A 17,408-nucleotide genomic window follows, 5' to 3' on the forward strand; every position below is an offset into this window, starting at 1 on the left:
CAGACTGGTGTGTACAGTGGAAAAGAGCCAGTAGACGTTATCTTCAGCTTAAACTTTTAGGCATTCCAAGTGTGCATTGCATTACCCTACCGCACGGTAACGCAATGGCAATGCAAGTCAGAACACTTACTGCGTTGCATTGCATCAGAAGATTCCAAATTGCCGCCGAGCCACCACAAAGTCAGCAGTACATTATTACTGTATGACTTCAGTGGTGATGCAGCGGCAGAAGCCATTGGAGTTAAGTGGTGACGCAGGAATTTCATAGGCGGGAGCCTGGTGCTGCGCACCTGCACAGACCGATGGGAATACCAGTGACGTACATCCCGCCCATAAGGGAGTTTGTCACTGAGAGGGGGGAGCGGCGCCCTGTATATGCCTGTCAGCATGCTGAAGTAAGCTTCACTCAAACCTGCTGTCACTGCACAGTTCCTGCAGTTAGGCAATAGCATCCAGGTAAAAAGAGGGGAAAAAACTGGAGGACATATAGATACCCATTTTAGAAAAAAGGGTTTACGTATATTTTTGCGGTGCAAACTTTTTTTGTGTGTGTGTGCTTTTTTGGATGTTACAACCCTCTGTTAAACAGCATACATAGTTTATTTATTTGTAATGATTTGTATGACCGGTTTGCCAGAAATAGCCCTGTTTGGAGTAATCTGTCCTTTTTTGGATTGATTTTTTTTTACCTGCTCTTTTCCCACTGCTTGACAAGCTGTTCTTCTTATCCACAGACCTTCACAGCGTGGTGTAACTCACATCTCCGGAAAGCTGGGACACAGATTGAGAACATAGACGAGGATTTCCGAGATGGCCTTAAACTCATGTTACTACTTGAAGTCATTTCAGGTAAGGAAGCGTATGGCAGTGAACCACCTAATATGTGTGCGTGTGTAAATGTGTGCATGTATGTATGTATGTATGTATGTATGTATGTAAATACCTGAATAGGATTGCTGCAGAGAAGCAGTTTACTGTAGCGTTGGGCACATGAATTGATTGATATCTATCTATACACACACACACACACACACACACACACACACACACACACACACACACACACACACACACACACACACACACACACACACACACACACACACACACACACACACACACACACACACACACACACACACACACACACACACACACACACACACACACACACACACACACACACACACTGTATATGTGTATGTATGTAGATAGATAGATAGATATCAATCAATACATGTGCCCAACGCTACAGTAAACTGCTTCTCTGCAGCAATCCTATTCAGGTATTCATGGTATGTCTTATGTTTCTCTGTACACTGTATTGGTCATGCTCACTGTATCTTTTACACTGATTTTTTCTTTTTTCTCAACAGGGGAACGCTTGCCCAAACCCGAACGTGGGAAAATGCGAGTGCACAAAATCTCTAATGTCAACAAAGCTCTAAATTTTATTGGCAGTAAAGGGGTAAAACTGGTCTCCATAGGTGCAGAAGGTGAGCATATCTGTGAATATGGATAACCATATGCATAATCTGCAAGCAACCAGATATTACTATTATTATTGTTGTTATTATAATATTGGTTTATAAAGCGCCAACATATTCCATGGTCCTGTGCAAAGTAAGAAACACACTTGGGGTACATAATAATACAAACAAATTATATACACCAATGTACACAATACAGAATTGGTGATAAAATACAGAATTGGTCATTACAGTTACAAAAGTAACAGGGTGAAGAAAATATGAGTTCCAAGACACAAAACAGGGAGAGAGCTCTGCACTTGCGAGCTTACGGTCTAAAGGAATGGGGGGAAACAAGAGGTGGGGTAACATACAATAAACATACCTAGAGGCAGTGTATTTTAGAGTATCTAGTAGGAGTGCAACTTGGCCTTAGGACAAAGGAGAGTAGCCTAAGGTAGAGTGTATGCTTGTCGGAACAAGTGAGGTTGTGGAATTTCAGAGGAGGGGTGAAGCGCGTGCAAAATCTTGTATATGTGAATGTGAGGAGGTAATTCTAGAGGAGGACAAAAGGTCCTTTGCAGATCTGAGTTTGCGATTGGGTTGGTACCCGGAAACTAGTGAGGACAGCGGAGGGAGATTGTGGAGAGCTTTGTTGGTTAGGGTTTAGAATTGGATCATCTGGGTAATTAGTAGGATCTAGAGATGGTAGATAAATACCAGGACCTTTATGGTTTTAAATAGAGGAAACTTGCTGTCCGTGATGGCAAAAAAGTCCAGAGCTGACTGAAGTTATAAACTTCTAAAACAATTTAAATTGGTATGCTTGTCTCAAGGTTCAGATGGGGTGATCGTTCTGTATACAACTTTCTTGGCTTTAATGCAGGCCATGCAATCATTGATTTCCCCAGTCATTTCCCAGCAGGTTTGATCACTGTAATGGAAACTACTGGGGTTAGTAGCAGAGCATGCCACATCAATTGTATTTTAAAACCTAGTTTGTTAAAAAAATTGGTCAAGATTATTGATAAGACCAGATGGAATAGCTTGATCGATGATGGGCGGTGGAGGAGCAGTGGTAGATTGATTGCCTGTAGCATTGCAGTGCATGGAACAGTGCAACACTGCGGCTCAATAGATTTTTCAAAAAGATTTCCTGCTGAAATCTAGAAAATAAATAAATAAATAAATCTGTGATTTGTGTGGAAACATTTAATCCCTCTGATCAGATTCAGATCAGAAAGGGGTTGATCGGTTTGCCACATTGGGTAGCAATCTGAGCGTATGTACAACGTATGTACAGGTAATTCCACCTTAAGGCGCAAAGTGATATTTATATGGAATGTTTGTGGATGAGGATTCCTTATCTGATTTTAAAGGCCATAATCTGAAGATGAAAGGGCAGTTTAAAATAAGATGTAAATTCGACCTAATATGTATGAAATCCTTTGTATTTTTGTTCACTGTATTTATTGACTAGAAAGCTCTTATCTGACGAGGAAGCATGCATCTTTTCTCCAGAAGTTGACCTCCTACCTTGAAGTGCAAAGTGTACTCTGTATCTCCTCTCTTTTATGAGCTGCTTATTACTGATCTTCAGCTTCAGCATTCTACTCCTGAGATTGTGTTTTCTGCATTTTTCATAACTTGTATTTCTAGGGTATTTTTTCACTTTAAACTAGATAGATTCCAAAATTCTTTTACTTCTTAAGCTAACCATGTTTCGTAGGAGTCCATCTGGTTCTGAGTATCTGAAACTTTTTTTGTTTTTGGAAGCTGGTGGCCATAACCAATCAATTGATAAGTTGTTCAGAACTTAGGACACGAATGGGCAGAAAGTAGACACAGAGAACATTTATATTGAGCTTTTCTCCTGACTGACTCGAAGTGATTCAGGGCTGCAGCCACTTAAGGCACACTCCACAGGTGACCAGGATCATTAGGGAGCCTTGCCCAAAAACTCCTTGCAGTTTTATGTACTGTCTTGAGACGGGATTTGAACGCTGGCCAAAGGCTCAAACCCTACATCAATGGCAACAGCCTTACCAGTACGCTATCCAGCGTACACAGAAATGAGTCCTTGTGTATGCAGACATGTTCTTGTGCTAACCCTTGATGAGACTAAATCGCCATGCTATGCCATTTATTCATAGAGTTGCATTATTGCTACCGTAGGTTTATGAAAACCTAATGAGCTCCAAAGATGTTGCCATAGATGCACCAAAACCCACAGAAATGTATGGATGATATCATAAAATGATTAAAAACCTAGACCTACAGCAACATCGTGAGTTATGTCTGTAAGAGCCAGCTTATGGCTCACTGAAACATTTCTCTACTGCTTAAAGGATACCACAACTGACATGTGGCATAATGAGATAGACATGGGTATGTACAGTGCCTAGCACACAAATAACTATGCTGTGTTCCTTTTTTTCTTTCTCTGCCTGAAAGAGGTAAATATCAGGTATGTAAGTGGCTGACTCAGACAGGAAGTGACTACAGTGTGACCCTCACTGATAAGAATTTCCCCCTTTTTTATCTCTTTCTTGCTCTCAGAAGCCATTTTCTTCTAGGAAAGTGTTTTATAGTTGGAATTTCTTATCAGTGAAGGTCACACTGTAGTCACTTCCTGTCTGAGTCAGGACTGAGTCAGCCACTTACATACCTGATATTTACCTCTTTCAGGCAGAGAAAGAAAAAAATGAACACAGCATAGTTATTTGTGTGCTAGGCACTGTACATACCCATGTCTATCTCATTATGCCACATGTCAGTTGTGGTATCCTTTAATACCTGTCTGGCAGATGTCCATAGTAAAGGTACCCATACTTTACTTGATTTTCACAGCAGATTCAATCTTTGGTAACGGAATGGAGCAGAGATTTATGCCGCAACGTGTCCACCCGAGCCTTTTTGCGCTTGCTTTCCATCTGAAACCGATCAAAACCATTAATGATTCTGGATGGAAAAATGTTGGACGAAAGAGGGCGGTTGGTGCGCTGTGGTGGTGGCATTCTGTTTCGGGTTGTCTGGCGGACCCAGGCCCGGTCTGCTCCCACATGTAATGTGCTCTCCCAGCCTATGCAACATGTTGCAGTGAAGATCCCATTCAATCACCTATGCGCCGACACATCTCATCCTGTCTATTTTCTCAGAGATGGATAAGATGTAATGGGGCCCTAGTCAAGGTAGTAGATTAGCAGCGCCTTGTGGTCCTTCTGTGAAGCTGAAGTGAAGAGAGGTCAAAAAAGGTGGCAGGTGAGTTCTTTGACACCCGCTAGGCCCTAAGCACCTGTCTAGGTTGCCTGGTGGATAATCCTGCTCTGTTTTCTCACCATCGCTACCGGATGTCCAGATGGCAATGGAGAGAAGACACAAGAGGAGGTGTGCCGGTGGATAGGTAGAGGGAGGTTCCATGCTGCAATCCATTGGAAATCTGTGTAGAGTGTGTAGTAGCAATAGATACCTCTCTGATCAGATTTCAGGTGAAATCAGATCTGATTTCAGGTCGAATCTCGGTGCCTTTGAAAAGAGTATGGATATCTTAAAGTGGACCTGAACTCTTGCACAAGACAGAAGGAAAACCTAGAGAAAAGCACCCTGTTTGTATTTGGAGAGCTTAGGCAGTCTAATTCTCCCCCCCCCCTTTTTTTCATCTTTGACTAATCACAAGTGTAATTTGATTTTGCAGCTGTCAGCTCAGAAATTTCAGCAGTTCTTGGCAGAGCAGCTAATTTGTAAACACAGGATGTTAACCCTATGTCTGCTTCCATGAAAACAGGGAGTAGACACACTGCAGATTTATTGCAGGATTTGTATCAGCTGTAACAAAGAAAAGTTTTTTTTCTTTTGTTTTTTTTAAAGGTTATTATGCTATTGCGTATCTTTTACAATACAATACAATAACATTTGTAAAGCGCTTTTCTCCCATAGGACTCAAAGCGCATAGCTGTGTCTCAGATTAATACAGGGTTTCAGGCTGGGTTGTGTTACAGAGGAGATAGTCAGATGTTCATGAATGCCAGACTGAAAAGGTAGGTTTTCAGTTTAGACTTAAAGGGGACCTAAACTGAGAAGGTTGTGGATTTTTCCTTTTAAAATAATACCAATTGCCTGGCAGTCCTGCTGATCCTGTGTCTCTATACTTTCAGCCACAGCCCTTCAACAAGCATGCAGATCAGGTGTTCAGACTGAAGTCAGACTGGATTAGCTGCATGCTTGTTTCAGGTGTGTGATTCAGCTACTACTGCACCTAAAGAGATCAGCAGGACTTTCAGGCAACTGGTATTGTTTAAAAGGAAAAATCCATATCCCTCTCAGTTTAGGTTCCCTTTAAATGCTTCCAGGGATGGGGCTGTCCTGATTGGGTGTGGCAGGGAGTTCCAAAGTGTAGGGGCAGCATCCAAAGTGTAGGGGCAGCATCTTTTAGAGCAGGGAGAAGGTTCAGGTCCACTTTAAGTTGAGCACAGTGTTGGCTTATCATGTTCTGAGCAGATAAGAATGGATCACCTTTGCGAAGAGGAAGTCTGTAGCTACTGACCAATATAAGATTGTTACAATTAATCTGGGCAAAGATTGCATGTATGATGTCGGCCTGACATCTGAAGATGACGTTGGTTTTAGGTGGACTTAGGCCTGGTACACAGCTTGCAATTTCCCATCAGATAGACGGGTCAAATAGATTCTTTCTGACGGGTCCGATCTGATTTCCAATCGTTTTTCTGGTTACGTCTCAAAATTGATAAGAAAAAATGATCAGAAATCAGATTAGACCTGTCGGTAACAATTGTTTCGGGTTGCATATTATTTCGGCGCCGCTCAGTTCGGTGCGAAGAGAGCCGAATGATGGCTCTCCCCACTGCCGCTATACTCCGAGGCGCCGTTAAATACTATTCCCCTTCTGAGTTGTCGCAACTCGGAGGGAGATGTAATTCGGGGTCTGGCAACCGCCAGATCCCCGAATTACCGCTACGCGGGGCGCGCATCATAGCATTGCTGCTATGACGGCGCCCAGTTTCGGCGCTCGGCTCATAGAGCCGCGCGCCGAAATGAACTGATCCGATCGGTTCGACCTAGCTGTCTGATGGGAAATTGCATGCGGTGTACCAGGATAGGCCTATAGATATGATCGTTCAAAATATACTTTCTGGGTATAATGGGATAATCTGCTGCTTATTCCTACCTATGGCAGACTCATTATGGTTGAATTACAATGTCCAGATGTTTTTCTAATTATAATAACGTAAACCTACATGAAATATTTACTTGCTGTTGTTGGGAGTTCTGTGGTTCCAGGGGCTGTCTCTTCCACCGCTGTATGTCTAGGATTAACTTCTGGATGATTAACAAAGTTCCATTGTCCTAAATAAACCTTGCAACAATACAAAAGTATATATTTATGTATGTGTTTTTTTCCTTCAATACAGTCTTTACTTCTAAGTTATGCATACAAAGGTTTATTAGCTGGTCTCTATGAGAAGGAGTCTTATTTAAGCATTGAGCAATGGAAGACGGACTTTGTGTAATAAACCATATAGGACAACTCTTTATCTGCACTGTGGAGTATTTACCCTGAGTACAGGGTAAATACTCCACAGTGCTGAACCATAAGTTGCCACACCTGTAACATGGTCTTAGTTACAGCACATGCACTGTTCGCCAGACTAGAGTGACATATTTAGGAAACGCTGATTTAATGCCCAACTGAGCCAAAAATTGAGCAAGAGACCCTGCCCCTGGTATTTTGCTCAGTATCTGAGCTTGAATAAGTGTGCAGATCCAGTGTTCTCCCCAGAATTTGTTTTACCAGGCGGGTGGCATGAAAAAGTAGCGAGGTGGGGCAATATGAGAGAATGCAGGGCTGGTGCTTCTCTGCGCAACTCTGATTACAGCATAGGATGAGGTGAGCCGATGACAGCCGGGTGCTCACCAAAAATAGCCGGGTGGAGCACCTAGCTAAAGGAGCCTGGGGCGAATACTGCAGATCAGCTATTCCGACTCGGTTCTCTAAGGGCCCATTCACACTTGAGCGTTTTACCGGCAATTTCGGCAAAAGGCTCAAACGCTAGCGCTTTTGAAAGTGCTAGGGTAATAAAAGTCTATGGGCCCGTTCTCATTTGGGCGATTTGCGCTAATCGCTGCAAATCGCCCCAAAACGCTAAATGCAAACGCGTAGCCTGCACCATTTTCAGGCAATTTCCCAGGGATCGCGTTTTAGTGTTATAGAAGCGCAAAACGCGATCGCTAAAAAATCGCCGGGTGTGAATGGTGATTTTTTTTGGGCGTTAATCACCAAAAAACGCCAGAGCAAAACGCTAGCGTTTTGCAATCAGCAAGTGTGAATGGGCCCTAACAGCTTTTTTTAAAGATTGACTCGGACACTTTAGAAGTCTAATGCCTGGTGCACACCATGCAATTTCCCGTCAGTTATTTATGACAGCTCCGATCAGATTTCCATTCGTTTTCGGATTGATTTTATATAGTAGTGATTGGAAAAATCAATCATAACTATCGGAAATCAGATCAGACCTGTAGAAAATTATCTTTTTGACCCGTCTATCTGGTGGGAAATTGCATGGTGTATACCAGGCATAAAGATCACTGTGGCAGTTGGCATGAATAAAGATGACTCTCACTATTAATCTCTCTACAAGTTTCTTTTATGAAGCCTGTTTGAATTACTGTTTTCCTTGTTTGGGGCTCATTACATGTTCAGTCTTCACCATCCCTGGGCAAATCCCGAACTGTCTGTTCCATCCCTGAGCAAATCCAGAAAAATCAGTTCTTCAGATTTTCTACCTTGATGATGTCCCTATAAGCACAACCGGTAGCACGTAGTGACGTTCATGTCTAGGAGAGCTCCTGGAGAAGCATGTGATCAGTTTAGTCAGGTGATAGGTATGCAAGTCTCTGATTTTCTAGCCCTGCTCATGTGCTAAAGCAGGATGTGACCACAGCAAATCAGAGCTTTGCAGATTATCAGCTGATCAAACAAATCACATGCTTCTCCAGTTCTCCTAGACATCACCATCACTAGTAGCACGCTGTACAATCTCTCACTGCAGTCTTGATTGGTAGAATGTGTGATTCAGTATTTAGGGCTCTTTTCCACTATGAAATGCGATTGCGTTTCAATTTCCACCATGCGATTGAGCTACTATGCTCATTATAGTAAAGCTCAATTACACCCAAAATGCAGCAGGACGACTATTGCGTTTTGACCAAAATCGGATCGCACTAATGGAAATTGCTGCTGCAGTTTCCGTTAGTTTAATGTACTTTGCGATCAGAATCAAATCGCAAATCGCAGGGTAGTGGAAAAAGGCCCTTACATAGCATGTTTTCAGGGTTGGTGACAAACGGTCAGAACTTTTATGAAAGGTAGAGTATTATCGGAATCCTCTATGACTGAACATGGAATTTCCAGTTCATTAACTTGTCACGGAGAGGTGGGTGTGAACATGTCAAGTATCTATATAGCACTATAATAAACATTTATTACATGAACTTCATAATAGTTATATCTGTGCATCAGTCAGAACATTATACTTCAGTTACTCCTCTTCCCAACAAATCTAATATTGTTAAACAAACTGGTCAAGTTACAGTGGTTTGCAAAAGTATTCGGCCCCCTTGAAGTTTTCCACATTTTGTCACATTACTGCCACAAACATGAATCCATTTTATTGGAATTCCACGTGAAAGACCAATGCAAAGTGGTGTTCATGTGAGAAGTGGAACAAAAATCATACATGATTCCAAACATTTTTTACAAATAAATAACTGCAAAGTGGGGTGTGCGTAATAATTCAGCCACCTGAGTCAATACTTTGTAGAACCACCTTTTGCTGCAATTACAGCTGCCAGTCTTTTAGGGTATGTCTCTACCAGCTTTGCACATCTAGAGGCTGAAATCCTTGCCCATTCTTCTTTGCAAAACAGCTCCAGCTCAGTCAGATTAGATGGACAGCCTTTGTGAAAAGCAGTTTTCAGATCTTGCCACAGATTCTCAATTGGATTTAGATCTGGACTTTGTCTGGGCCATTCTAACACATGGATATGTTTTGTATTAAACCATTCCATTGTTGTCCTGGCTTTATGTTTAGGGTCATTGTCCTGCTGGAAGGTGAACCTCCACCCCAGGCTCAAGTCTTTTGCAGACTCCAAGAGGTTTTCTTCCAAGATTGCCCTGTATTTGGCTCCAACCATCTTCCTATCAACTCTGACCAGCTTCCCTGTCCCTGCTGAAGAGAAGCACCCCCAGGGCATGATGCTACCACCACCATATTTGACAGTGGGGATGGTGTGTTCAGAGTGATGTGCAGTGTTAGTCTTCTGCCACACATAGCGCTTTGCATTTTGGCCAAAAAGTTCCATTTTGGTCTCATCTGACCAGAGCACCTTCTTCCACATGTTTGCTATGTCCCCCACATGGCTTGTGGCAAACTGCAAACGGGACTTCTGCTTTTCTGTTAACAATGGCTTTCTTCTTGCCACTCTTCCATGAAGGCCAACTTTGTGCAGTGCACGAATAATAGTTGTCCTATGGACAGATTCCCCCACCTGAGCTGTAGATCTCTTCAGCTCGTCCAGAGTCACCATGGGCCTCTTGACTGCATTTCTGATCAGCACTCTCTCCTTGTTCGGCCTGTGAGTTTAGGTGGATGGCCTTGTCTTGGTAGGTTTACAGTTGTGCCATACTTCTTCCATTTCTGAATGATCGCTTGAACAGTTCTCCGTGGGATGTTCAAGGCTTTGGAAATCTTTTTGTAGCCTAAGCCTGCTTTAAATTTCTCAATAACTTTATTCCTGACCTGTCTGGTGTGTTCTTTGGACTTCATGGTGGTGTTGCTCCCAAAATTCTTTTAGTCAATCTCTGAGGCCGTCACAGAGCAGCTGTATTTGTACTGACATTAGATTACACACAGGTGCACTCGATTTAGTCATTAGCACTCATCAGGCAATGTCTATGGGCAACTGACTGCACTCAGACCAAAGGGGGCTGAATAATTACGCACACTCCACTTTGCAGTTATTGATTTGTAAAAAATATTTGGAATCATGTATGATTTCCGTTCCACTTCTCACGCGTACACCACTTTGTACTGGTCTTTCACGTGGAATTCCAATAAAATTGATTCATGTTTGTGACAGTAATGTGACAAAATGTGGAAAACTTCAAGGGGGCCAAATACTTTTGCAAACCACCGCTAATCTTAGGTGTAAAACTGACCTAATAATGCCTGCTTTTCGTTGACTGTATGTGAAGCAACATGCAGATAACATGCGACACGGCTTTCCATAGGCTGCTGTCACGAGGATCAGAAAAATTGTTAAAAACTCTGATGCCCCCATAAACTTGCACCCACCAGTGCAGGATCTGGTCAGCCAGGCCAATCCATGCATACAAAACAGAGAGGATCCGCAAACCAGGTAAGGTAGGTAAAATGTCGGTATTCTTTTAACAACTCAACATCAACTGGTGCGTGTCGGGCTTACAAGCTGCCCTTAGTCATAGTTCCCTGCTGTCACATGGAATGCATTGCCTACTGTGAACCCGGCCTTACAAAAGCTTTTTTTTTTTTATGTTGTTGTACAGTATTTATTTTTTTGGGGTTGAAATTCTATTTTTATTCCCCACTGACTGTATGTTTGTGTTTTATTTTCAGAAATCGTGGATGGCAATGCAAAGATGACCCTTGGAATGATCTGGACTATTATCCTGCGCTTTGCTATTCAAGACATTTCTGTTGAAGGTGAACCTTTTTTATCGCTGTGTATTTTACTCCGAAAGGTCCCTGTCCTTTTAGCCATTTTGTTTGCAGAGATTGGTGATGTAAGCTGTTGTACAGTATAGTGATCAAAACACACCAGCAGTGTTGTAATCCAGGTTTGTTTGTTTTTCAGTGCAGCTGAAGCAAAATAGTTGCCAAGGAAATCTGGGCTTTTTTTAGTTTCAAACATGTATTCCATTTAGAAAAGATGCTTACATAATTTGAATAAAGATATTACCACAACACAGAGAGGGTAGCTGAGGTAAACAGAAGCTTTAGCTATACAAAATGTTCCAGCTGAAACTTAACTTCTCTACTATCTGTGTGGTGTTTAATCAAAATGTGACATCAAATGAGGTGCTCAAAATTGTCACCATTGTTGCAACAAAAATACATTATTTTATTCCACACTAAGACATACTGTAACTGTAAATTAAGAAATAGATAGATAATCTGGTCGACTCTGAATTGGGCCCATGGTTGTCTCCTTGTTCGACACCTCCCCGGTCTCCATTGTAATTTCTAGAAAAAAGGGACTTTTGGACAAAATGCAACTTTCAGACCCTCCCCTAAAGGGGAGTGAATGGGGCATTCTGACTAATGCCTTTGCATTAGACAGAGAAATCCTAAAGCTGTTCATACATCTGTACATTTTGCGGCCGATCGACCTTCCGATTCAATAATTATCAAATTGGATGATAATCGCTGCCAACAAAAGCATGCCCAATCAACGTAACAACCAATTGTGGGTCACAATCAGGGATCAGACATGCTGGAAATTTCGGGCCAACATGCTCGATCAGGTGTTGGGTGCGCAGTGGTAACGGCGTGCGATAATCTCGAACGTGACAGAAACCCCCGGCCGCTGTGACCACACTCGTCTTTCGGATTCCCCCCCCCACGAGGCAACCATCATCTACATTTGGGGGGATGTGGCCAGAGGCGACGAGGTGGCGTCACAAGACTGATTCCCGAAATGTTTCATGCTGAAATCGATCAGGAATCAGCCTACGGTTTATGGCAGCCGGCGGAACTATTTCCAATTACATTTGATTAGAGCAAGATCTATCTATTGGTCGATTGGCCGCCAAAATTGCCAGATGTGTTGGTACCTTTAGACGCATGCACCTTTAACACAGTAAGCGCTAATTTTAATGATCTGATTGGAAATGTGATCATTTACAAAAAAATCACACCAGTAATTGGCATCTCAGGTTTCAGGGGTAGAAAAAACAGATCTAAGTGGTCTTTTAAAACTAGAGATAAACAATGGGAAAAACGTACTTGAAAATGAACTGCAATAGCTGGTATAACTTGTGTATACCATAATGCCTCCTAAATTTCTGTAAAAACGCATGGCGCAGAAATCTGCTATTGGAAAGCCATAATAGCAGGAACCATGTGGTAAGCTTGTCTGTTTCGAGATACAATTTTTTTTTTTTTTTAAATCTTGTATTTTGTTTACTTACAGAGACATCTGCCAAAGAAGGTCTTCTCCTGTGGTGTCAGAGAAAGACTGCTCCATATAAGAATGTGAACATACAGAACTTCCACATTAGGTGAGATAAAAAGCTTTTAATGGCTCACATCACAGAAGCTGCATAGGCACCCCAAAGGGAGGCATTATTCTTATTGTTTCACTTTTATATACTGATGACACAGGAAGTAACATCTCCAGCCTAGCTGTCTCTTGGAGGGGCCATTAATCTAATGCTCAAAGAGCAGTTTTTGGGGAAACCATGTTCTTGGGATGTATGGGAACTACAAACACAAGGAGAAAATGCAAAAACCATGAGAAGTGTCCTGTCTGGAATACTAATGCTGCATGGCAAGAGTGCTGACCACTAAGCTATAAGCTATATAGACAGTAATTTACTGTAATTCAGAACAACCATTGGCAATTTTTCCAAATTATAGGTTTAGAACAACAATGTGCTCAGGTATTCTGACTGCCTGTGAATTAGTCTGGACAGACTGATATCTTGACTTAAAATTTTCATTGTGTTAACCGATCTTCACAGATAATTTCAAGTGGCTGATTTGAAGAGAGAGCTGTACCAGCAGGCTGTTTGAGCAGCGTGTTTTACTCTATGAAAGGGAGAGGGGTGGGGTGATATGTGGTAAGAAGACTACTGGTACCTGCAGAGGTGTCCATACACCTAGTGACGTGTGGGCATATTGACCAAGAGACAGATCTCTCTCTGATCGGAGAGAAATCTGATTTCATTATGACCTCTCTCGCACATTGGCCTTGTGACACTGCCTGGCGGCTGTCCCTTGAATGTTAATGTGCCTTCCTGCTCACGGGCTTGTCTGCTGCTTCCCCTGAGCATCGCCCATCACACGCAGCCACCACATAGTGGTCGTGTATAGCACGTGTGAGAAGTCTACTATGCCTGGCAATGCTTGTGAGAAGCAGTGGACAAGACTGGGATCAGCTGGATAGTGGTGGCAGGTGAGATTTACAATGAACGGGCACTATGGGAGCACATTTACATTTGGGGAGACAACAGCTGGGGTCAATCAGGTTTCTTGCTGTATTGCATGCCGTTACGGCTGCGCACCAGATTGACCATGCTAGATAGATGCATTTGACCGATTTTGTCCCGAAATCGGCCTAATAGTTAACCAGGCATGATTGTTGTTGCACCAGTTTTCATCCAATAAAATTGTTGAATCAGATGCTCAATTGGGCTGCAAAATCTATTTGATGTATGGCCAGCTTAAAGCGGAACTGAAATTACAAAAAAAAATTCACTCACCTGGGGCTTCTGCCAGTCCCGTGCAGCCTTCCTGGCCCTCGTCGGTCTTCCATGATCCTCCATTCTCCCGCCGCCAGCTACTTTTAGTACTGCAAGCCACGCGTATATTTCTCGCCAGCAATAGTGTCCTGTGCTAATAGTGCAAGACACTATTGGGGAGAAAGATGCGTGTGACCCGGGGCGCGCAGGCGGAGTTGCCGAGTCGACTGGACCGAAAGTAGCTGCTGGCAGGAGAACGGAGAATCATGGAAGACCAGCGAGGGACAGGAAGGCTGCATGGGGCTGGCAAGAAGCCCTAGGTAAGTGAAACTCTGTTTTTTGTTTTGTTTTTTCATTTCAGTTCCGTTTTAAGTCTGATAACTGTTCATATTGTACATGAATGGCCAGCATACCCAAATAGTTTAGGGATTTATGGCAGACATCAGGGGGCATCTACACGCAGTTGTAAAGATTTCGAATGATCATTGCAAGTGTGTATCTTTACCTTGATGAACAATAGACTCAGCCTGAGAGGATTTGTTGATCTTCGTTGGCACAGTAAGGCCTGGAGCCCACTATCGGTGCTTTTCTAGACTTTTTGTAAGCGATTTGAAAAGCTATTGCTAATGGCCTGAGCCCACTGCTTTTTAAAAAAAAAAATGTATAGAAACGCATGCGTTTTTCAAGCATGTTTGAACGTATTTAAATGTTAAAACCGCTTAAAACACTTTCAAAAATGCTTGAAAAACACATGAGTTTTTATGCATTTTTTAAAAAAAGCAGTGGGCCCTAATGTAATGCTGTGACCGTGATCCCCCTTGAGGGATTCTTAAAAATTTCCCATAGCATTGCATTAGCAAGCGCTGCTAGTAGGTTCCAGACCTAAGGCTGCGTTCCCATTTGAGCTGAGAATGGACATTTTGTGTCTGTTCTCCACTCATTTCAAAACTAACAGTGCAGTGCACGACTTATAATTTTATTTGTAGGAGACGTTCACAGTTGTCAGCTTGCAACGGATCCATGGCAGTAAGCAGGCCGCACTTCTGTGCAGTGTAGTGTCCCCTCTGATGGTCCACTGTGGTCCGACTAGTCCCGGGCAGAAGTGTTGCCTCCATAGGCTATATGGGGAACACATCCATTTATTGCGGACAGCACAGATCTGTTGCAGACTGACAAGTTTTGCGATGAGTTGAGAAATGTCCGCTCTCAGCTCCAGTGGGAACACACCATAAGTTGTGGAACAATGTGCAACCTTTTAAAGAATTTTTGCACTTCATGCAATTAGTTGAGAGCCTTTAATATAGTCTGTATTCCTGATGGGGTAGTGTTGCCGTGGTTAAAAAAAAAAAAAATGCAGCTTGTGTTTATTATTAGCCTTTTTAATTGATAGCTGCCTGCAATATTGAAATGTGTAAGATATTTAATTACAGGAAGACTTGTGCAGCCCTGACATAAGTTTATGGCAGTTCTCTTTATAATGCTTGTGGGCTGCCCCTCCAATGATACATACCTCCACTGGGGGGGGGGGAGGGGGGTCGCAAATTTTCTAGTGGCAATGGTGTTACACTCAGCTAGTGATATGATGGGGAATGAATACTGACTGACTCTCCTCTGTTTCCAGCTGGAAGGATGGTCTTGGATTCTGCGCACTTATTCACAGACATCGCCCGGAACTCATTGACTACGGCAAATTACGGAAGGTAGCTGAGCCATTATTACTATGATGAAACTTTATTACAATTAAAGAAAAAAAAACAACTCCACTAACTACTAATCTCCAGATTGAGAAGTCATTCTTATCTTTGTAGTTGTCATAAAGAGACTTAGAACTTTAAAATGGACATCTCTGCCAAACTAACCATTCCTGCCACGTTTCTGGGGAACTTGTGCCACGCTGGTTAGTCTGGAAATCCATTACAGTAGAATGCCGTTATCGTAAACTCTAATATATTAAAAACTCAGTCATCAGGTCCCAGCTAATGCGCCTGTATAAATATACAATGACCAATTGTGATATAGTAAACTGATATAGTAAACAACTTGTTCAGGTCCCTTAAACTTTACTATAAAGGGTTTCTACTGTATACAGTTTTCTGGAAAGTGCATAGAGCAGGGACAAGGACAAACATAGAAGTGTGCTAGGGGTAGACTGCAATTTAAAAGTTTCCATTAACCATACATTGCCGTGGCTTTAAGTGTACCAGAGATGACATGTGACATGATGAAATAGACATGTGCATATACAGTGGCAAGCATACAGACACTTATCTTTTTCCCCTGCCTGAAAGAGCTTATAATTAGCTATGGAACTGACAGTTTTTCTCCAGTCAGGACTCAGTCGGCTTACTGATAACAAATTGCAGCTATAGAACGCTTTGCTAAAGCCAATGGGTACCGCTATAAAAATAAAAAAGTCAGATACTCACCTAAGGAGAGGGAAGGCTCGGTCCTAATGAGCCTTCCCTCTCCTCTACCGGTGCCCTCGGTGCTGCGCTGGCTCCCCCGTTCACGTCCGCCGCCGCTGGGACTTCGGAGGTCTTCGGGAGCACTCGGGCTTCCGAAGACGGTCCGCTCCATACTACGCACGCGCGAGTGCGTCATAGAGGGCGCTCGCGCATGCGTAGTATGGAGCGGACCGTCTTCGGGAGCCCGAGTGCTCCCGAAGGCTTCCGAAACATCCCTTCGGCTGAGGAAGTGGCAGTATTTGACCGAACTGGTCGAATACTGCCACGGGGGATCCTGCGTGGGACCGGGCACCGGGAGAGGATAGGGAAGGCTCATTAGGACCGAGCCTTCCCTCTCCTTAGATGAGTGTCTGACTTTTTTTTTTTTTTTAACGCTAAACATTCACTTAAGCAGATACCTGGGAGAGGAAAGATAAAAAGGTCAATAGTTCATTTATTTTCACTCTGGGAATCTTGAGACACTGCATTTGAGCAGAGACTATAAAACCTTAGCTGGGTCTGCATATAATGCCCAGCCTCTGTTGCCATACTCTCCGCTCCCCCGCCTCCTCCATAGCGGCACTCTCCGCCTGCGGCCCTTCCCTCCAATCAGCGGGAAGGGACGACGGGGGCGGGGAGCGGCGAGAGTGACACTGGCAAAGGTAAACAGCCGGCTGCGACACTCTGTGTGTCGCTAGCATGGCTGTGTGATTTATGGGGGCACAGCAGAGCGCAGGGGGAGCAGTATAGCAACAGAGGCTGGGCATTATATGCAGATCCAGGCTCTGTGTGCTATTAGGATTATTAGAAACCACCTCAGGTTCTCTTTAAATCTGCTTTGTAAATGTTTATACATAAAATAAAACCTTGAGATATCTAAAAGAGTCATTTTTAGGAGTAGAAGGACATATCAAATTGTTTCTCATTAGTTTTTCATCTCTTGTTCACTTTTAAGGATTGTTTCTGATCGCCACGGTA

At 43.0% G+C, this 17,408-nt stretch overlaps 1 protein-coding gene across 1 annotated transcript in view; it reads left to right on the forward strand.

Annotated features, from left to right (window-relative positions):
* Positions 1-17,408, forward strand: part of LOC137533588 (alpha-actinin-1) — a 180,110-nt gene that overhangs the window by 89,516 nt on the left and 73,186 nt on the right. The window contains exons 2-7 of the mRNA XM_068254944.1: positions 735-849; positions 1,377-1,496; positions 11,141-11,227; positions 12,717-12,804; positions 15,608-15,686; positions 17,008-17,092. Of these exons, the coding sequence (XP_068111045.1) occupies positions 735-849; positions 1,377-1,496; positions 11,141-11,227; positions 12,717-12,804; positions 15,608-15,686; positions 17,008-17,092 (574 nt within the window). The remainder of the gene's footprint in view (positions 1-734; positions 850-1,376; positions 1,497-11,140; positions 11,228-12,716; positions 12,805-15,607; positions 15,687-17,007; positions 17,093-17,408) is intronic.

The sequence above is a fragment of the Hyperolius riggenbachi genome, chromosome 9, assembly GCF_040937935.1.
Source record: "Hyperolius riggenbachi isolate aHypRig1 chromosome 9, aHypRig1.pri, whole genome shotgun sequence".
Lineage (NCBI taxonomy): Eukaryota > Metazoa > Chordata > Amphibia > Anura > Hyperoliidae > Hyperolius > Hyperolius riggenbachi.